At 41.6% G+C, this 21508-nt stretch overlaps 1 protein-coding gene across 4 annotated transcripts in view; it reads left to right on the top strand.

The window, feature by feature from the left end:
- The window catches only part of VAV3 (vav guanine nucleotide exchange factor 3), a 211205-nt gene that overhangs the window by 124729 nt on the left and 64968 nt on the right, over positions 1–21508 (top strand). For all 4 annotated transcript variants that reach the window (XM_079981280.1, XM_079981277.1, XM_079981278.1 and 1 more), the window contains exons 11-15: positions 1705–1773; positions 2890–2976; positions 3710–3795; positions 4652–4784; positions 6077–6186. In XM_079981280.1, coding sequence (XP_079837406.1) covers positions 1705–1773; positions 2890–2976; positions 3710–3795; positions 4652–4784; positions 6077–6186 — 485 coding nt within the window. The remainder of the gene's footprint in view (positions 1–1704; positions 1774–2889; positions 2977–3709; positions 3796–4651; positions 4785–6076; positions 6187–21508) is intronic.

The raw sequence follows: 21508 nt of genomic DNA, 5'->3' as shown, positions 1-21508 counted from the left end.
AGTCCTATAAATATCATTTGATAGCTGTGCTGGGAGACTCATTAGTTCAGTTGCAAGGAAATATATTACTCCATTAGACTGTCAGCTTTGCTGATGCTTATAAAACGTCATTTTAAAAAGAACTTCTACCTGTGCAAGAAGCAATTTCTCCCCCTTCCCTTTGCAGTGTTCTTTTCCAATGTGTATATCATGCTTCCTGAAATGCATCTGAGTGAACTGAGTTTCCAGCATGGTTTAACAGTTAATCCTTCCTCCTAGGGAACTCTGGGAATTGTAGTTCTTATGAGAGGATTGGAAGCTTTCTAACAACTCTCAGCACACTTAAAAAAACTACAATCCCTAGGATTCTTTGTGGAAGCCATGACTGCTTAAGGTGCTATGATACTCCTTTAAATGTATATTTCAGAAGGGTCCTGCATTGTCTGAAACCAATGATACAAGTTAGTCACTGATTGCAATGGGGGCTCAGTTCAGTAAACAGGTCTAATTCCCCTTCCAAACATTTACTTTCCCCCCTAATTCTTGAAGTACTACTTGAAGTATTTGTAGCCATTCCCATTAGAATGAAGCCATTCCTAGATAGGAAATTTTAGGCAGAAAGGCCCACCTAAATTTCTGCCCTTTTCTTTGATGCTCAAGAATGAATGGATTCTTGAAAGAAATCTGCTTTCCATAATATCCTTGAATACGCAGTCCAGTAATGGAGAAAGGCAACTGAACATGTAAAAGGATTGGCTATTGAGGATGAGTTAGGGAATAATTTGCCTTGTGAGATTTTAGGAGTTACATACCAATTTTGAAGTGTTTGTAAATAAGTATGGGGAAGTGTAGATCAGTTACACAAAAGCACACAGGGTATAGGAGGAAGGGGATATCAGCATAATCCCCTGTATATCTACTCATGGTGCTTCCAGACTTTTGCCTTTTTTGGGTGGGATTCAGTCACATACTGGTGAATTCACATTGTACAATTAAAGCTGATTTGGAGCTCTTGGGCAACAAAACAGCCTTTCCCCCAAAGATCAGATCTTTGGCAACAAGGAAAGTGTGGACTAGTACTTGCTTGACATAGGGTCATCTAGCTCATTCAGTAGTCATCATCATATAATCTCCTTGCAAATAAATCAGGATGAGTGCTTAATAAATAGGCCATCTGGAAGCCCCCTTAGCAGTGAAACCCATTTATTTCGTATTCTCTGGTAAGTCTGCCTGATTGCAGCCTAAATAAACGTGTAAGGGAAAAAAATGAATAGATAAAATTAGCTTGGAATTGTGATGAATTTCTATGAAATTTAACTCATGTTCTGAAATGAAAATTAATCCCATGGGCTTTTGCAATTTTGCCCTCCGAAACTCTGAGGGTAAAAGATGAAAATTTAATCTCAAAGTTATTGAGAAGACTGTTTTTCAGATCCTTAGATTTGGTACTGTTATGTGGAGGGCAACATTCCAGATATAGGCTTTAATAGTGAAAACCGTGTCTTCACTTCATGTCTTGAATAAAAGCATGTGGGATATAGCATATGCATAATATACGGTACCTCATATTATGGGCTTTTTACAGATAATGATGAGATCAGCCCATCATTTTCTTCCTAAGGCAAAATGGTTCTGTTTTTAAATACTGATAAGTTCAGCATTTTTAAAAATGTCTTGAATGGCCGATAGCTATCACAAGAAATGTTTGTGTATTCTTCAATACAGGAGTTGGTAAAACATACTAGTGACCAAACTGAGAAGAACAATCTGAAACAGGCACTTGATGCAATGAAGGTAAGTGCGACTAACAGATTGGATATGTAAACTCTCTCTGGCGTAAAATTGTAAGAGTCTTTTCTGGAGAGAAATTAAATATATATCTACCTGCAATGTGTTGTTTCTGCATTACTGCACACCAGCTCATATGTTCACTAATACCCAAAAGCAGGTGCAGAGTTTTCCCAATTCAGAGCCAAGCTCATCAGAACAAATTCATATTGATGTTTGAAAGGAAAAGACTCTATAGCTTTGTTGTGTGTCAAATGCATGTTAACTTCAGTCCGCTTGATTGCACATTGTTTCTCTTATTTAAAGCACAAAATATAATACAAACCTATATAAGAAACTGACTTACACACTGAGCCAGACCATGGGTTCTAGCTCAGTATAGTCTACACTAACCGGCAACACCTCTCCAGAGCCTCAGGCACGAAGTCTCTCTCAGCCCTCCTTGCATATCTTCTAGATATGAAGCAGATGCTCTGTCGTTGAGCTATGACCCCACCTAAATCATCTACGTGCATGGCATGTGTAATTGGTTTGACTGCACATCTCTAGTTTTATTCCTAGCTTTATATTATTATCCGTTGAGTCAGTTCATGGAGGGAGATCAGTCTTGCAGCCATTCTAACTGTGTTGCTGCAGGAAGATTTTCTGAAAAAAAGCTTTCATGTTCAGTTTTCAAAGTGAGCATATGAGCTATTGCTATATGATTCAATTGTTTCTAGAGCTCATAGTTCTGAGCCCTATTTGGATTTTGACTATCCTAAGCATACTGTGTTTTCTCACACTGTGGTAGAAAGAGGTTTACACTTAAAGGTTTGCTATGTTCTCTCTGCCTCACAAAGGAAGTGTGAGCAGGCTATTCATCTCCCATTCCTCCCTCACTACAGAAAAATTAGTCAAGAAAGCTTGATTGATATGACACATGGTACTGTCCACATGATGTGCAGGTTGGGTGATGTGTCTCACAATTTATATTTATGTACAGTTTGTACCTGCTAATGTTTTAATACATAACTGCTTCTACTGTAGCTTGGGAAGTGTCTCTTAGTAGTCAATTTTTCTAATTAAGTGTAACAATTTAGCCCATGGCTGTTGCACCTCAGATATCTCTCTTCTGTGTTTTAGGACTTGGCACAGTATGTAAATGAAGTGAAGCGAGATAATGAAACCCTCCGTGAAATTAAACAATTTCAGTCATCAATTGAGAATTTGGTATGTCTCTGTCTCGTGTTACCCTTCAAACTTTGTATGTTGTTTTTACTGTTCCTTTTCGGGGTGATCTTGCTGCTGCTTCATTCTTAAAAGTAGGAGCTTGGACAAAGGCAAAGTCTGAGCTTGAGCACACAGAGAGCTGAGAGTGAAAATCCTGGCAGGACTGGAATTGGAGTCAGAGTGGAGTTCTGGGGCCAACTGAGAGAGGCAGGATGAATGGCAGGCCCAGAGGCAGAGCCAAGATGTTGCAAGTGGGGCTGGAACATAGATGCAGGAAAGCAGTAATCAGGTAAATAAGGAAGTTGGAAGAGGGGGGTGGCATGCAGGCTGTCAGGAAGAAGAGGAACATGGAAGCTGAGGGACGTAAATAAACTAGATCAGCACTGGAGAGCCATAAAGGCAAGGCAGGAGTCTGATGGTTGACCTGAAAGTATATAGGTCAATCAGGCCAGAAGGGACCAAGTGAGCTTCTTGCATGTTTCCAGGGTGATGGAGATTACGGGATTACGGTGGTGGAAAACTTTGGTGAAACTGGAAAAGGCAATGTTACTTTCTTATTTCTGCCACTCTGCAATCTTAAGTGGCTCTAAAAAGAATCTTTGGAGTAGCTTGGGGGACAATTTTTTTTTTTTTAATGTATAGCTTGGTTTGGTTCATAGCACCAAGGTGGTTCTTGAAGAAAAGATGCTGCCAGTGAACTCTTAAGTAATTTATGCTATTCTTACATTTTCAGAACCAGTCACTTTTACTGTATGGACGACCACAGGGTGATGGTGAAATAAGAATAACAACTCTGGACAAAAGGGCAAGGCAGGATAGGTGAGCAGAGTATGAGGCTTTCTTTTTTAAAACAAAACAAAACAAAACAAAACAAAACAAAACAAAACAAAACAAAACAAAACAAAACAAGGTGTGTCATTTACACTGGATAAATGCTCTTGAAATATGGCAGAAGAACTGTTGTGTATGTTAAATTGTTGTGCAGGAAGAGGTTTAATTTACCTCCATATTTTGGATAAAGCTCCAACTATATTAGGACTGTCCTGATTTTTGTAGGTTTTGTTTTTCAAGCAAAAGGTGCCATTTGTTTGCAGGCAGGGGCAGTGCTCCTTAGGCAAAAAATGTTCTAGCTGCAGAACTGCCTTCTCTTAGCAAGTCGCTTCTCAAGGCAGGGATAGTTATATTGCACATATTACTGAGGGTTGCCTTCTTTAAAGTAGTTGCTGTACTTGTTCTACCCCATCCATGTGTACCTTGAAAGACTGATGAAATGTAAACTCTCTTAGTGTGGTGAGATCATGCTTTATTAATAAGGTCCCCACACTTTTCAACTGAACCTTAAATTTATCGCCTGTGACTTTTGATCTGTAATATTCTTTCAATATTCAGATATTTGACTTAGATATTGGATAGCAATATTTAAGATCAGTATATTTAGCAACATTAGAAGGTTTTTGCCATTTGGTTTCCTGCAGAACCTGATAGCTGACATATGACCATGGGATTTAATGCATGCCAATGGCATGTAATAGTTGCCATGCAGTGATGTGTGACATTTATCAATGTGCTGTACATATAATGCACATATAATGTGTGATAATTGCTGTTGGAATTCAGGTAATATTGGAAAAGACAGCTTAGGACATGTGATTATATTTTATTTTCTGCTTCACAGGCATATATTCTTATTTGACTTGGCTGTAATTGTATGCAAACGGCGAGGTGATAATTATGAAATGAAGGAAATAATTGATCTTCAGGAGTACAAAATAGCCAATAACCCCACCACAGACAAAGAGAACAAAAAGGTAAAAAGATGTGCTGCTGAAATTTGTAGAGCTTTGCAGTATTTAAGAGGTTTAAAGCAGCTAACAGATTGAGGTTGAATCCTGACAAGACAGAAGTACTGTTTTTGGGGGACAGGAGGCGGGCAGGTGTGGAGGATTCCCTGGTCCTGAATGGGGTAACTGTGCCCCTGAAGGACCAGGTGCGCAGCCTGGGAGTCATTTTGGACTCACAGGTCAAATCTGTATCCAGGGCAGCTGTTTACCAGCTCCATCTGGTACGTAGGCTGAGATCCTATCTGCCTGCAGACTGTCTCGCCAGAGTGGTACATGCTCTGGTTATCTCCCGCTTGGACTACTGCAATGCGCTCTACGTGGGGCTACCTTTGAAGGTGACCCGGAAACTACAACTAATCCAGAATGCGGCAGCTAGACTGGTGACTGGGAGCGGCCGCCGAGACCATATAACACCGGTCTTGAAAGACCTACATTGGCTCCCAGTACGTTTCCGAGCACAATTCAAAGTGTTGGTGCTGACCTTTAAAGCCCTAAATGGCCTCGGTCCAGTATATCTGAAGGAGCGTCTCCTCCCCCATCGGTCTGCCCGGACACTGAGGTCCAGCTCCGAGGGCCTTCTGGCGGTTCCCTCACTGCGAGAGGCCAAGTTGCAGGGAACCAGGCAGAGGGCCTTCTCGGTGGTGGCGCCCGCCCTGTGGAATGCCCTCCCATCGGATGTCAAGGCGATGGACAACTACCTGACATTCAGAAAACATCTGAAGGCAGCCCTGTTCAGGGAAGTTTTTAATATGTGACATTTTAGTGTATTTTTCATCTCTGTTGGAAGCCGCCCAGAGTGGCTGGGGAAACCCAGCCAGATGGGCGGGGTACAAATAATAAATTATTATTATTATTATTATTATTATTATTATTATTAAGCATTTCCTTCCATGTTTATTTATCCACAAACCCCCATCAGAAATAAATGTTTTGTTTACTTTTTATAAGGACCTTTTTATGTGGGTGGAGGGCCCCCCCCTCAAAAACATAACACCTGGAATCATGAATGTTATTACCTTATTCTGCATAGTGTTTCTAATGGCTCTAAAATGTGTATGACGACAGAGTAGACACATAAATTGTGTTGTATGAAGTTTTGGAAACACACTAAAGCTGTATGTAAATGCTAGCTATTACTGTTATATATTAGTCATTGTAATTGGACTGGAAATAGGCAGTGTTTGGCCTTCAGAAGTTCTGAAGCAGCTGCACATGAATTCTTCATAGATAACCTTTGCATTGCCTTGTCCTTTAAACAGTGGTCCTATGGCTTCTACCTCATCCACATACAAGGCCAAAATGGACTAGAATTCTACTGCAAGACGAAAGATTTGAAGAAAAAGTGGCTGGAGCAGTTTGAAATGGCACTGTGAGTATTGCACATGTTATTAATTTCATAATGCACCAATGATTTGTCAGTGTTTACGACCAGGCAGTCATTTCAAATATACTTGCCTCAAAAGCCTCCAAGCTGCCAAAAGCGAAATTCCTCCAAGGAAAGGAAGAGGGAGCTCTAAGCTATGTTTTGGTAGCCTGCTTTCCTCTAAAGCTTGTGCCTTAGTGCTCCAGTATCTAGGGAACATATTAATGGATTTAGCAATAAATATTTAACATAATTGTGACTGATTTTGCTATCATTGCCTTGGTAAACTAAAATGTATTACTAAGGGAGATGGGGATGTTGGCATTTTTCCTAGTGGCTTCTAACTAATTTATTATGTGGTATTTGGATCAGGTTTCTTGGTTTTATTAAATTTATCTTCAAGGATTTGATTCTCTGCTTTTTAACACAACAACAACAACAAAAACAACAACAACAGTTTATGTATTACAGAATCCTTTCAAAGAAATATAAAAAGTGTGTGCTGCATATTGGAACTATATCTGTTTTGTATCTTACATTTGCCAACAGTCTCTCCCCCACTCCGCCCCCCAAATAAAGCTCTAACAATGAATAAATAAAACCCTTAACAATAAATAAATAAGTTAAAATGTGTTGAGAGGAGCTGCTTTGTAGCTTAGGAACAAGGGATTTCCATTACGTGTTTTTTCCAAGGATTTCCATTCGACTTCCGTACAGAAGATTTACACCTCCTGGTTCAATTGTCATTAAATCATAGTTATCAGTAAACCTGGATTTCATGTGATGTGCAGTATGCTGGTGTTCGCTGCTCAAAAGCCTCTGCTTTTGTCCTCTCTCTGCTCCTGTCGTTGGCACACAAGGGAGGAAACAAACCACAGCCATGGCTTTGTGATAGGCCAAGTACCAGCCATGGCTTCCATTTCTGGTTTGTTTGGAAGGAAACTGTTATGTACTGAAGTTCTCACCCTGGGCCAGCAGGGGGATACTGTAGATGGTTTTCACTCAGGTCCACATATGCAAATAAGGGATTGAAAGTGACGTTCAGTGATTGGATAGTTACAGAAAGTGGTTACTGTTGCGTTCTAGTGGAGCTCTATATAAGCAGGCTGGCTGAACCCTTCAGTTCAGTTCTGTTCTGGCCTGTGAATAAACAAGAGCTGTTTGAAGAATCGCTGTGTCATCTGATATGTTCACCCACAACTTAACAGAAACATACTTCCCATACAGACTAGCCCTGTGCCCTCAGAGCAATATCAGAGACACTGCTCTGTGTCCTTCCACTATTTAAGGTGCAACAGGTGAGCGCAGGTGTCAGAGCTGCCTCCAGGTCCCAGCTCACAGAGGACCAACGCTAGGCTGTAGTTATGTACAAAAGTCTTTATTGAGGTTCAGTTTCCATTTTAAAGCCGCAGCGCGCAGCTCTACGTCTCGACCTTAGACCGGCGAAGTCCCGTCTGAGTCTCCGCCCCCTCCACACCAGTTTAAGACTCTCGCTTTGCTCCACCTCTTCCTAAGTTCCTTTCTCCTCTGGGCCCTCCTGCCCGCTAGGGTTTCATCCTTCCTGGACTCCTCTGACGCTGACCCTGATGATTCTTCCCCCTCCTTCCGGCGGGCTTTAGGACCTGGTTCCCTATCCGGGCTACCTTCTGTGCCGCTCGCCGGTACATTTGAACTTGGCGCGCGCGCCCAGCCTGCAACTTTCCTCTTGACCGTTCCCTCGCTCTCCGATGGAGGCGTGGCCAACCCTGACTCATCTTCTCTCGCTGGTGGTGCATATGTGGGCTCTGACACCTGGGACTCCTCCCCCCCACTGCGCTCTGGTGGGGAAGCTGGTCCTGATTTCCAACTGCTGCTCTGGGAGTCCCCGCTGGCCCCTTGCTTCTGGGGTGTCCCCCTTGGGTCGCCCCTTGCCCTGCCCATCGGCGCCCCCTTCTGTGAATCTTCCGATTCGCTGGAGAGGCTCATGGAATCTATCGGGCTGCTGTCATCTTCTCCTACGCTGCCCTCGGATTGCTCCCCCTCGCTCTCCATCTCCTCTCCTCCCTGCGCTCCCGCTGAGTCCCTGACAGCAGGAATAAGGGCCTTTTCAGTCACGGTGTGTATACTACAGAGCACCCAGCTATGTCTGGCCTGATACTTATTTATTACATTTTTATTCATCCATTCCTCCAACAATGTCAAGGTAGAATGTACTTCATCCTCTTCACAGCCCTGTGAGGTTGGTAAGGCTAAGACAGAAAAAATGATCTAAGCTTCACAACTGAGTGGAGATTACAACCTGGTTCTCCCCAACTCTAGTCTGAAACCCACACTGTTGCACCATGGACTTGACAAGACATGAAGATGTGGGGTTATTTCAGCCTGCATTTGGGTTGTATGATAAAGGATTTGGGACCCAGGGGCTGAGTTTGGGTTTCATATGTTGTTGCAGTTTTTTTTTTTAATTCAGTGCCTTGTTACATGATTGTTAGGCAGTTTAGTTTGTGAGGTACTTTTAGTATTTGTACCCCCGTATTATATAGATGGGCAGCCAAGAAAGAGTAGCACCAAATCAATTCACGCCAGGGACTCCTCATATGTAGCTCAACCTTTAAGTTATTATTTGACATGAACTTTGCTTCTGATGATGACAATATAAGGAAGTGTTGCTTCTGCTTGGGTAATAGTTCCTTTTTCCAAAAGCTAGCACTTTATCATGTGTTCCTAAACAGAGATGGCAAGAACTTGATTATTTCCACCAGGAGCTTTAATACATCATGCAGCTCAAATGACCCAGCAAGCACATTGCATACATTTTAAGTGAACCAACAATTGACGCTGTGAGTGATTTACTTAGCTTCTGCTGCTGTTTTGATGAAGACATTAGTGCTTTTAATGCCTTCCAGTTGTCTGCTTTCCTGCATGTATGCTGTCGGCTATTAAAAACTCACAGGCTTGTAAAAGTGTTGGGCGTCAGCCAACAAGCAGCACTACTCATAACCCTCCTTTAGCAAAGGTGATTTGTTGTTGTTGATTATCATAACTGAATAGAACCAAGGGATTTGGAGGCTCACTATAGCTTAATGCGCTTGACTTCTCTGTGGGTTCCATTTTGGCTTACTCTGGATTGAAAATTAGATTAGCGGTTTCCCAGCCAATACATTCCTCTTGGGGGCCCTGTCCACACCAGACCTGGCGGAACACTCTTCTTTAAGACTGACAGCCTGCAGTCTAAAGAGCACAGGTCCAAAGCAATCTACAGTGTTGCTTTCTAGGCTGCATTGGTACTTTTCATCTTTGTATATCGAAACACGTAATGCCTATCTTTCAAAATTTGGCAACCACTAATGTTCAGTATGCTCAAGTGAGGGATATTGCACATACATTCCCATGCAAATAAAGCTCTTCCACATCCCCTTGTGGATTTGTTAAAATATCTGTTACTGTATCACGTTCCTTTCTCCTCCGAACACTTAGGAAGCAAAAAGGACTTACCGTATTTTTCGGCCCATAGGACGCACCTAGTTTTTTTTGGGGGGGGGGGAATAAAGGGAAAAAAAATTATTTTCCCCCCAGGTGCTCTGCGCTAATCCCGAAGCTTGGGGTGTGCGGAGCTCAGCGCGCCCCAAGCTTCTGGCTGCCGGCAAGGTCTCCGCTAGCCGTGGGAGAGCCGCGCGGCTCTCCCACGGCTAGCGGAGCGCTGTGCTAATCCCAAAGCTTGGGGCGTGCGGAACTCAGCACGCCCCAAGCTTCTGGCTGCCAGCAAGGCCTCCGCTAGCCATGGGAGAGCCGCGCAGCTCTCCCAAGGCTAGCGGAGCGCTGCGCTAATCCCGAAGCTTGGGGTGTGCGGAGCTCAGCGTGCCCCAAGCTTCTGGCTGCCAGCAAGGTCTCCGCTAGCCATGGGAGAGCCGCGCGGCTCTCCCACGGCTAACAGATAGCTTCCTGAAGCCTGCATTCGCCTCATAGGACGCACTCACATTTCCCCTTCATTTTTGGAGGGGAAAAAGTGTGTCCTATAGGGCGAAAAATATGGTACATCACACTTGAGAGGCTGGCTCCAAATGAGGGATATTTGGGATACACACTGTTATTCTGCTTTGTTTGTTTCTGATTCAAAACTTAAAAAAAAGAGCATTCAGACTCTCTGGTGGGGGAAAAAACCACATAAGTTTCTTCAGATGCTGTAGTCTATGTGGGGACAGAAAGCACGAACCACTTGCTGTTTCTTGTTTGTGTTTCTATGTTTAAGGATAATTTTTTAAATTATCTGTGTTCTTAAAAAAAAAAAGCAACTCAAACTACCCTAACTCCAAAAGAACTTGGCCATTTCCCCGAGCCAATCTGAGGCACAGAAAAATGACCATACCTACATCTCCAAAATGCCTTGACACCAACCTCCACACCCAAAACACCCTTCTCTTTCCCTTCCTTGGCAAGGGGTGGTGACTGGAGTAGAGACAGGGGGCATGTGGAGAATGGAGAAAGGCTTGTCCCTTGCTTCCCTTCCTCATTCACTCACTAGCATGCCAATGAGTGGTGAACTGGGGTGCAAAAGTGTGGAGAACTATTGGACATGCAGGTCTCCTGAGAGCTGTTGACATTGACTTATTTTCTTTCCTAAGTTACACCACTGACTTAGAACAGTGGGTTTAGTTATTCTGTTGTCATTCAGAGGACCATTTCAGGGTTCTCCTGATTGCAATCCTTCCCCTGAACCTTCAGTCAGTGGATCAAGGACAAAGACCTATAACTGAAAAGATTGTAGAATTGTGGGGCTGTGACCATCTTGAGGCATTTCCAGCCTGTCTTGAATTCTGGTGCCTCAGTTGCCACCTATGAGTGCCTATAATGAAAGATGGCCTACAAGTTGTACCAGCCCTGAATTTTCCTGAAACTGAGCAATGGCATGAAAACCGTTACAGACAAGCAGGAATATGTTTTTTGTGGGGTTTTAAATCTGTAATTGTGCGATTTTAAATCACAGCGGGTGTGTTTGTGTGAGCTGTCCTTCCCCTGAGGTAACTCTACTCACTTCAGGCTTTGATACTGGAAGTAAATTCAATTGAGTGAAAATAAATCAGAGAGAAGCATTCTGTAGGAGTGCTCAGCACAACCCGCTCATATGCCCCTCTACGCAGGGGCAACATTCAAAAGACCCAAACAAAGAAGAATTCACGACGTAAAAGGCTGGCAGACACTGTGACGTTTATCATAGGTAAGGGGCTGGCATTAAATAATGTTTGGGGGAAATGATAACTTTGTAATACAGATGAGCATTGGGAGCTGGGCAAATTCATAATAATTATGAACTTCATCAACATCAGCGTTCTTTCCTTAAAAAATTGTTTTAATCATCACTGAGAGGATCAGGAAGCAGTATAGGTTAGTATGCAAGTCAAGGATGTAAAATATTGATTTACTGGCAGTATATTTTCTGCGATGTGTTATTCCCACACACGGACCACACATGCATGCACTCTCACTCTGCTGTGCAGTGAACAGATGGTTTCACTGAGCTGTTCACAATTATATCTGGATAGCTTTGCTTGAGAGCCTGTGGATGCTTGACTTGGGACTTATCAGAGTGTAAACTCAGCATGTAGTTTACCTCAGAAGCTTTCTATTTCAATCCACTGTGCAGCATCTTAAGCTCTCACTTAGGTTAAATTTCACCTGTCATGATGATGACTAGCTCATTCATTTCTTTAGGGTCTTCCGGCTCTTCCTCACAACCCTCCTTAATCCTCTCTGAAAATTTTTTCATCAGCAGAATTTTCCACTTCATTATTCAAGCTCTCTTCCAGGCCATTAAAAACCAAACATTTTTCTGTTTTCACATGGTGATGGCTCCTTCCAAGATACGCAGAAGAAAATACTGTACCTTACCCAACATTGCTATCAGATGCATTATATCTCTCCTTCTGCATGCCTTGGCAGCCTGTTCCTATGACTACTACCATGGGCCTTAAAGGGCGTTGCCCTTGAAGACTAAACTGCAGATGGCTCAAAATAGAGCAGCACAGCTTTAATGTAATGGCTAGCCATGTAAAATGTATTTCACCAAATACTATGTTGTGCTGATTTGGATTCATGCCAAGCATTATCATATTGGCCTATTTTCATAGTGGCTGGGAACAGGATCAGTGTGAACTAAAGATGAACATTAGGGCTGGGCAATATATTGATATATCAGTCCATATTGTGATATCAGTTTCATAGTTTTTGACCTGGCAATATATTGCTAATCATGATGTGTGTGTGTGCTATACAAAAATCACAATGTGGGAAAACCATGAAGCCAGCCTATGCCTCTATATAGCTCTATCCTTATTTCAGACATTGTGATATATTGGTATGTCATGATGCTTAGCTGTTGATATATCATGATGCTGAAAACCAGATATTGCCCAGCCCTAATGAGCAAAGCGTGTATTGCATGTACACACCTGTGCTTGTGCATACAATTCCGAAATCTTGAAAAACCTCTATTAAAGGGGAGAAATTGTGACATTCAGTGACAGTCATTTTTTGTGTGCTGTTAAGCTTCATGCCCCTTAAGGACATTTAAAGATGAAATGCTTCAGGTACATCATGGTGTTTAGTGCTCTATGTTTTTATTATTGGAATAAAAGCAGGATGTAGATTTTAAAACAAGCCTTGACATTTTCAGAGCCTTCCAGTGTAATTGGTACACTATTCCTATAAAAGCTTCAATATCCAGTTCAGTTTGATGGATATGAATCTAAGAAGGGAGTAGAATTTCCTTTTTTAAAAAAGTATGCTAGATTGACAGAACAGCAGAAGGAGGGGTGCTTACTGTGCCTTCATTTCTTATGCTCCTTGCTCTACTTTTTTAATGTACCAATCAGGTTCAAGTTAAACCAACCTTTTTCTTTAAAAAATACATATGCATAGCAACTTCTTCTGAGGGAATATTTGATCTCTGACATATTGAACACTGACGTCTTGAATTAAAGCTGTTAGTGTTAATATCAATGCACGTAAAAAGCCTGAGATATATGCTGAATTCTCAGAACAGCATGGGAAAGCACTTCATGTTTAACACTATGATAGATTTACATTTATGCTTGCTTTTATCCTGGTGAAATTCGGTTGTCCTTGTTACTTTTTTTCCAAGATATGTTCTGTCACTTTTTGTGAAAGTGATTTCTAAAAGAAGTGGCGGGGAGGGAAAATCATCTTTAATTGCAGATAACAGCCTCCCCTCCCTGAGGTGCTGTATTGTGTGGGTTTTAAGTACTGATCTAGGAATGTAATAAGGAAAGGAGACACGTGAGAGTGAAAATAAGGCCTCCTTTTCTCTCAGGGTCGCTAGGGGTAGCAGCATTTCTTTGCTGTTATTAAAACTTAGAATTTATTGGTCAGATATTGTTGTGATGATGGACTGTCATAGGCCCCTGGTTCCATCAGGAACTGGCATGATTTGCCACTCCCAGATTTAAGAGGAGGAAAGAACCGACAGGGAGCTGGAAGGTGGGCACTCAGTGATGGAGTAGAGATCCTCAGCTTGTGACTCTAGATCCCAGGAGAGCAGGAAGCAGATCTGCTGGCTCTCCCTTGCGCCTCTCCTGCAGAATGCACAGCCTCATCAGGGGGAAGGGGGCTCCTTCTTCTCTCTGTTATGCTTTTGTGGAATTCATTACCCAGGTAAAACTGAGGTTCTAGTCTTATTCCATCTGAAGCAGGTCTTGGTGGTCCAACTTTTATTTAGCATAAGCTTTCTTAGGATTGTTGGGCAAACCCTCACAGGGTAGCCTACAAGAAACATGTCAAAACAAACATAATAAAAACAACACCAGAGTAGGGAACCAGCAGCAAGATGGATAAAGAATATGGTGAATAAAAAACTGTATTCTGGCATTGCTCAATAACTCAAGAAAGGTGGCCAATGAGTGTTTTTGGCTGAGGTGATTCCATCATTATAGAGTTACCACTTAAAAGACCTGTCTCTGGTAGCTGCCAACCTGACCTCAGTGGTGAGCCCAAATACTTTGGAGTCAATCAGGTTCATATGGACACAGGTGGTCTTTAAAAAAAACCTGAGTTGAAACATTCAAGGCTTTAAAAAGGCTAGTATTAGTACTTTCCCATTTGTTCACCTCTCATCAGATGTCAAACAAGTATTCTGGTGGCTGAAGGTTGCATCCGTTCAAGTTTGTAGACAGTCCAAGTTTGTAAAGGCAGTCCTATGTAGAGAGCCTTAGAGAACTTTTGCACTGGAAAAAGTTCAGCTAAATCAGTGCTCCCAGTATGTTTCTGAGCACAATTCAAAGTGTTGGTCTGACATTTAAAGCCCTAAATATACAGGTATCCTGTATACCTGAAGGAGCGTTTCCACCCCTATCGTTCTGCCCAGACACTGAGATCCAGCGCCAAGGGCCTTCCCTCATTGCGAGAAGTGAGGTTACAGGGAACCAGACAGAGGGCCTTCTTGGTGGTGGCGCCCGCCCTGTGGAATGCCCTCCCATCAGATGTCAAAGAAATAAGCAGCTATCTTATTTTTAAAAGACATCTGAAGGCAGCCCTCTTTAGGGAAGTTTTTAATATTTATTGCTGTATTGTTTTTAACACTCAATTGGGAGCTGCCCAGAGTGGCTGGGGAAAGTCAGCCGGATAGGCAGGGTATAAATAATAAATTATTATTATTAATTATTATTATTATTATTATTATTATTATTATTATTATTATTATTATTATTGTTATTTTATCTATTATGCACCTGTGGGTGAAGCAGCGGCTTGTAGGTTGTAGGTGGAGTTTTAGTGGGAAAATAAATAAATATGAAAAGGTTAAGGATTTTCTCCCTACTGTTTTCTCCTTAAACTTTCAGCTTCTTGACTCTGCGTTTGATTAGGTACTGTGTGTCTAGTTAGACCATGAAGCAAAATGCTAAAATAAGGCTTCTCTATTTAAAGCCCAAATGGAGCTGGATATGCTTTCCTCTTGATGGCACAGTTTAGTCCTTCAGATTTCTGAACATGTGCAGAGATAAAAGGTAAACTAGGGCTTTTATTGATCAGCATTTTAGTTCAGCATAGGACCAAATCTTGAGTTATGTCGTGCTCTATAGGCATAGCATAGCACGTGGTTGTTCTTTTACAACTGAATTTAACTGCAAAGCTGGGCAAAGTGCAGGATAACATGCAAACCCCTAATGTGGGGTTAAAAGCCAGTTATTCAACAACCTGTCAGGAAAAAGTTGGATGCAGTTTGATAAGGTCTTTACCCAGCAGTGGATTGGTATGAATGAAAAATGGTGCCTTCATATCTCTCGGTTATTACAGTCCATAGATTGTTACATGAATAAATCATTGTGAACCTGAATTGTTCTTCCATAGGAAGAAAGAGGCTAAAGCATGGTCATTAGCTTGATTGAAACAATGCACTACATACCCAGAAAGCTAGCAAGATTAAATCCTTTAATCTCTAAAAGGGCAGCCACCCTATGATCAAATAAGCAAATTTTCTTGCAAAGTCTTAGAAGTAAATTGCATTCTCTTGATCAAAAGCACAGTTTACTTGTGATACAGTTAATTTAATTAGGCAACATGCCTTTCTGCTAAAAATCCTTTGATGTGACAAATCTGGGATGTATGAGTATTAACATATGGAGACTTGATTGATTGATTAATTCAGTAAATGCTGTTCTTCAAAGATTATTTCTGAGCTACAGCTAGGAAGTCCCAAACATAACAAAGAGAATCTCTCCAGAAGAGAAACATTTTGTGGAAATGTTGAGAGATGTTGTGGAAATATCCCTTCTTGCATTGTATGTCTTCTGTTGGTTTATCAATATTACCCATAGACAAATACTTATGTTCTTCTATATGTGTGTATTGTTTTAGTTTCCAATTATTATAATAACAAATGACAAATTGAAATATTACCCAGTCTCCTGTGGTTTTGTTGGTGCATGGTGGGTGGCATCTGCAGAAATGGGCTGGAATGTAAATTTTGCCTTTGTCTGGGAATGCATAAGTACCGCTCAGTTTCCATTGTGTTTAAGTACCTCCACTGTACATTTCTGCTGTTCGAGTACATTGCCCTTATAAATGAGCGTTGCTTCTATGAAGCTTTAATTAGCAAAAAAGAGACCTAGAGAATAGGTAAATTAGCGGGTTCAAAGGGTCTCTCTTCCTATTTTCTATACGACATTGCCTGCCCAGCAATCTTTTCTCTTTGACCACGCATGTTCCCTGTCAGCTTTATATAGTTCGTTCTGTTTCTTGGTCTGGCGGTGTTCTTGCCCAGGCTGAGTTTGATGTTGCTGAGTTTTGGAAATGAACTCTCCCTCATAGGAAATAACTAGTAACTGGTCACCCACTTATCCAGGGTTGAGCCCCACTGAATTCAGTGGAACCTGGAGACTGGATAATATTTCAGTTTGCCATTTGTTGTTATAATAATTGGAAACTAGCACGATGCACACATATAGAACAACATTAAGTATTTATCTGTGAATTCAGTGGAACCTATTATTTCTTAGTAGGTGTATATAGAATTGCATTGTTTTAAATTCTGAACAAAACCCTTTTGCATTTTAGCTAGGCTTATAAATAAACTGTGGCTTTTTCTGAGCGAACTCCCCCTCTCTTTTCTCTCCTGTTCCTTAAAAGTTGGGGACTTCTCCCCTTTCAGCTTTCTAGCCCTGAGCAATATCCTTGCTAGGTCCTCATGTCCTTTGGCATATGAGTACAAACCCATTTGATCACTTCAGTATGTAGAACTTGAATTTTCCAAGTTGAATTTTCCAAGTGCCACACAGTGTTCGTTCCTCATTTACAAGGAGTCATTGCTTTAGTGTCACAATATCTGTGCTCTGGAATTCCCTATCTATTGACAGCACTGAAAAACTTTTATATTTCTCTGAGCCTATCCAGTCAGATGATTTAGTTCTGTTTGTTTTAAATGTTCCATTGGTCTTTATCTTTATCTTTGTTTGTGTTATGTATTGAAGTTCTCACCCTAGCCACCAGGAGTATCGTGTATATAGTTTTCACTCAGGTCCACGTCAGTTACAACAACCCTGGGTTGTTGTTGCTACAATATTGACAGCCGGCTGCCTATAAAAGCAGGATAGGGTACAGCTCCACCTGTTGTTGGAGGAGATTAACCACACTTTTGGTATTTAAGGCATTCATCAAATTCACATGCTGTTGCCATTCCATCAAGAAAAAAACATCTGCCTTGTTATTTTTCATTATCTGAAGTGGCTCTTAGAGTCAGATTTTTAAAAGTTTTATGTCGCAATGTATATAGAATATATCTGTTTTTGACAAGTACACTACTTTAGACTGCTATGCTATAGCTTTTCACCTTAGTGTCTCGTTTTTTATGTTCTTGAAACCTTTATATTGAGGGGAGCATTGAGTCATGCAGATCTGCCACTTACAGTTTGAAGTAATAGATTCCAGGAACTGTTTTATCATGTGATCTACAGTTTATATTGACTAGGCCTAAGCTTACTTGTGTAATCATGTCCTTTTGAACCAATGTTTCCTTTGGACTAAGGTTTAGTTAGGTTTGTTGTGAAAACAACAACAAATAACTTATTTCATATTGAAATTTTAGGCAGAAAGGTATTTCCTCCCTTAAATACACCCCCCCCCACCAGTTGTTGGGGGGAAATTAATTAAATTGAAATTACTTGACATCTAGGTGGGAAGAGGTGAGTTGTTAATTAAGTGCCCTAGGAAAGCAATTTTTCAAGAATTAATTGAAATGTTTGTAATGGGTTTAAGCAATGACTCTGCTGCGGCCTTGACATGGAAAGGTGAGAATGTGCATGGGTTTTAATTGCTGAAACTTGGTCAGTATTGAATAGCTGCTGAAGAACCACCAGCTTAAGACAAAAAAAAAACCCAACAACAGCAATGGGGTGGGATAGGATAGGACACGATTCAACTCTTCAAATGCATCAGTGGGAGCAACATAAGTAAGAGAGAACAAATTTATTTAGGCTAAAAAGCAATTGTGGGTATACAAACCAATGGCTATCAGTGGTCTTTAACAAATTAGGGCTGGGAATAGGATTTTTTTTCTTAACTACTGGCACTGAATATCTCTGGAATAGTCTCCCTAGAAGAGCTTTGAGAGCTAAGTGACCTTGAAAGCATTTTACCTTCAGTCCAGGGTTGTAAATAGATACTCCTCCAGTCCCATGTGGTGAATAAGAATCACCTCCAGGCAACAGGGCAAGGAAGCATTATACAAATTCGATTTTTCCTTCACTCAGGCTACAAATGGCTTATACGTATGGGTCACCATTATTTCCTCTCCCACTGGTGCCTAGTTGTTGGATGTGGGGAGAGAGAAGACAGAGAATATTTGGTCACAGAGCTTAAAACAGAAATGAAGCTGAGTGATACCCATCAGTAGCCCAGTCTTCCAATTAACAGGGCCATTTTACATTCTGTCTTGGGTGGTGCATTAACGTGCAAACTAGATGAACAGGAATTCATGACTCGTGATATTATATTTATGGGACAGGCTCATTCAAGGAAGGAGTCTCCTATTGCAAGTTTGCAGGATAACTCTTCACCCCACTAGCAGTTAACTTGAAGCAAGGCTAGATAGCAGGGTTTGCTGCATGCGTGGGAACTTTAGGCCCACATGAGCTGTTGATTATTTTAGTATCTTACTTCTAAAATTACTCCCTCGTGACAATAACAGTGTTTCTCCAATACACAATTTTGGAATTGCAGCTCTAAAAACTTATCATTCGCTATGCAGCGCAATGCTTCACTTTGGCCATATGTCAAACTGAACTTATTTTATTATGTAATGGGTTTCCTAGCATGTTAGTGTCATCTAAAGCTGTATCTCTCTCTCTCGTTCAAAAAACTTTTTGCATGTCAGATCCACATTTTTTTTAAGCAGCTAATGTTGAAACGTGGTGTATAAAATTCTTTCTCTAGCAGAAACACTGCATGGAAGGAAATAGATTTTTTAGTGTTACAGAATCTCTGCAGGAGGGATTTGGACATGTTTTATCTTTAGGAACTTGACCTTCTATGGGAATGAAGAGATTTTAATATCATTCCTCCCAAAAGAATGAAAACCCATTGTACTGTACCTCACAACCCTTTTCTAATAGATCATCCTAGGATAAGTTATCAGATACCAATGCCTATTTAGGATGATGCATACAGGAGCTGTGCATGATAAAGTGTTACAGATGGAAGTACAGTTGCTTTTTGGTGCAATCTTAGTTGTAACTTCTAACTGTGCATAGAAGCCTAAATCTGATGATAAGTTGAACCATGTTATCTAGTGCTGTCTGGAGGCTACATACTATACCTAAAGAGTTGAGCAGATTTGGCAACAATCATGCTTCCTGGTTGTATAAGTGCCAGTACATTTGCTGCTGGTTCCCAGGAATTCAAAATGCATTTTTCTACTTTTTGTGTTAATTTAGGCCCAACCTAAAGCCCAATTGCATTCTCAATCCGACCAACGGATGTCCGGGAATCAGCGTGTTTTTACATGAGTAGAGCGTGTGCTTTTATTTAAAGTACATCTCTGGGTTATTTGTTGGGCATAGGAATTTGTTCATTCCCCTCCCCCCAAAAATATAGTCCGGCCCACCACATGGTCTGAGGGACGGTGGACCAGCCCACGGCTGAAAAAGGTGGCTGACCCCTGATTTAAGTCTAAGCTCACACACTAGCTCAGATTTTGGTGTTAAGACATCATCCGATTTTGTAGGAATATTATTTGGCCCCTGTCCAATTATGTGCATGTTTCCCGAAGGAATCAAATTGTTCCAAATGTTGTCAGGTAGTAATGCAAACAAGTGGCAGTGTCTGGCTAGACAACATCTAGGCAGTGGTGGCCATACTTGTGCAAAATACATTTTGGGGGTGGGCTCCAACCAATTTAGTTGGATATTACACTAGTATCCAATTACATATCTTCAAAGAAGTGAATAAAGATTATTATGAGATGCAGAAGCATAATACAATATTATTATTATTATTATGCTACGGATGTAGTGTATTTTGATTGCACTAAGGCTTTTGACAAAGTTCCCCATGATATTCTGGAGAAGAAGATGGTAAAATGTGGGCTAGACCAGGTGAGTGTTAGGTGGATTTGTAGCTGGTTAGTGCTTATTAACGATTCCTTGTCATCCTGGAAAAAAGTGACAAGTGGGGTGTCACAGGGGTTTATCCTGGGCCCATTGTTGTTCAATTTCTTTAAAAATGACTTGGATGAAGGTATTGAGGGGCATGCTTATCTAATTTGCAGATGACAACAACCTGGGAGGGATAACTAATGCTGCAGAAGACAGAATAGGGATTCAAGATGACCTTAACAGACAACTGGGCCTAAACTAACAAAATGACAAATGTAAGGTTCTACACTTGGATAGGAAGAACAAAAAAAATAGCTGCACAGATAAAAGATGCAGGACACCTGGCTTGTGAAAAGAATCTAGTGGTCTTAGTAGACCACAAACTTAACACAAGTCAACACTGTGGTGCAGCAGCAAAAAAACTCATGCTATTCTAGGCTTAATCAATTGACGTATAGTGTCCTGATCTAGGGAAGTAATAGTCCCACTCAGTGGCGTAGCATGGGTTGTCAGCACCCGGGGCAAGGCAAGTAATTTGCGCCTCCTAACCCAGCTAGGGGCAGGTAGGGGCAGAGAGCTGCGAGTGCGAGCGCGCGCCCCCAGAAGTTGCGCCTGGTGCGGCCGGCCCCCCTGCACCCCCCACACTACGCCACTGGTCCCACTCTATTCTGCCTTGGCCACACCATGCCTGGAGTACTATGTCCAGTTCTGAGCATCACAATTTAAGAAAGCTATTGACAAGCTGGAACATGTGCAGAGGAGGGTGACCAAGATGATAAAAGGTCTAGAAACCAAGCCTTAAGAGGAACGATTGAGGTGAATTGGGTATGCTTAGACTGGTAAAGAGGAGATGGAGAGGAGATATGATAGCCACATTCAAATATCTGAAGGGCTGTCACATGGAAGATGGAGCCAGCTTGCTTTTTCTTGTTCCGGAGGCTAGGACCTGAACCAATGAGTTCAAGTCAGAAGAAAAGAGATTCTGACTAAACATCAGGAAGAGCTTTCTGACAGCAAGAGCTGTTTGATGGCGGAACAGTTTGAGGTGGTAGACTCTCCTTCTTTGGAGGATTTTAAGCAGAGGTTGTTGGATGCCCATCTGTCATGTATGATGTATTTGATATTCCTGCATTGCTGTTGGGGTCCCTTTCAACTCTACATTTCTATGATTCTATGGTGTCAACCAATTCCCCACCCCACTGGTGGAGAGAATTTGGGGGGAAGGGAAAGGCAATGACCTTCCCTCTCAC

The sequence above is a fragment of the Podarcis cretensis genome (assembly GCF_951804945.1).
Source record: "Podarcis cretensis genome assembly, chromosome: 6".
NCBI classification, from domain to species: domain Eukaryota; kingdom Metazoa; phylum Chordata; class Lepidosauria; order Squamata; family Lacertidae; genus Podarcis; species Podarcis cretensis.
The sequence above is the reverse complement of the archived record's forward strand: the minus strand, read 5'-3'. Positions and strand labels throughout refer to the sequence as shown.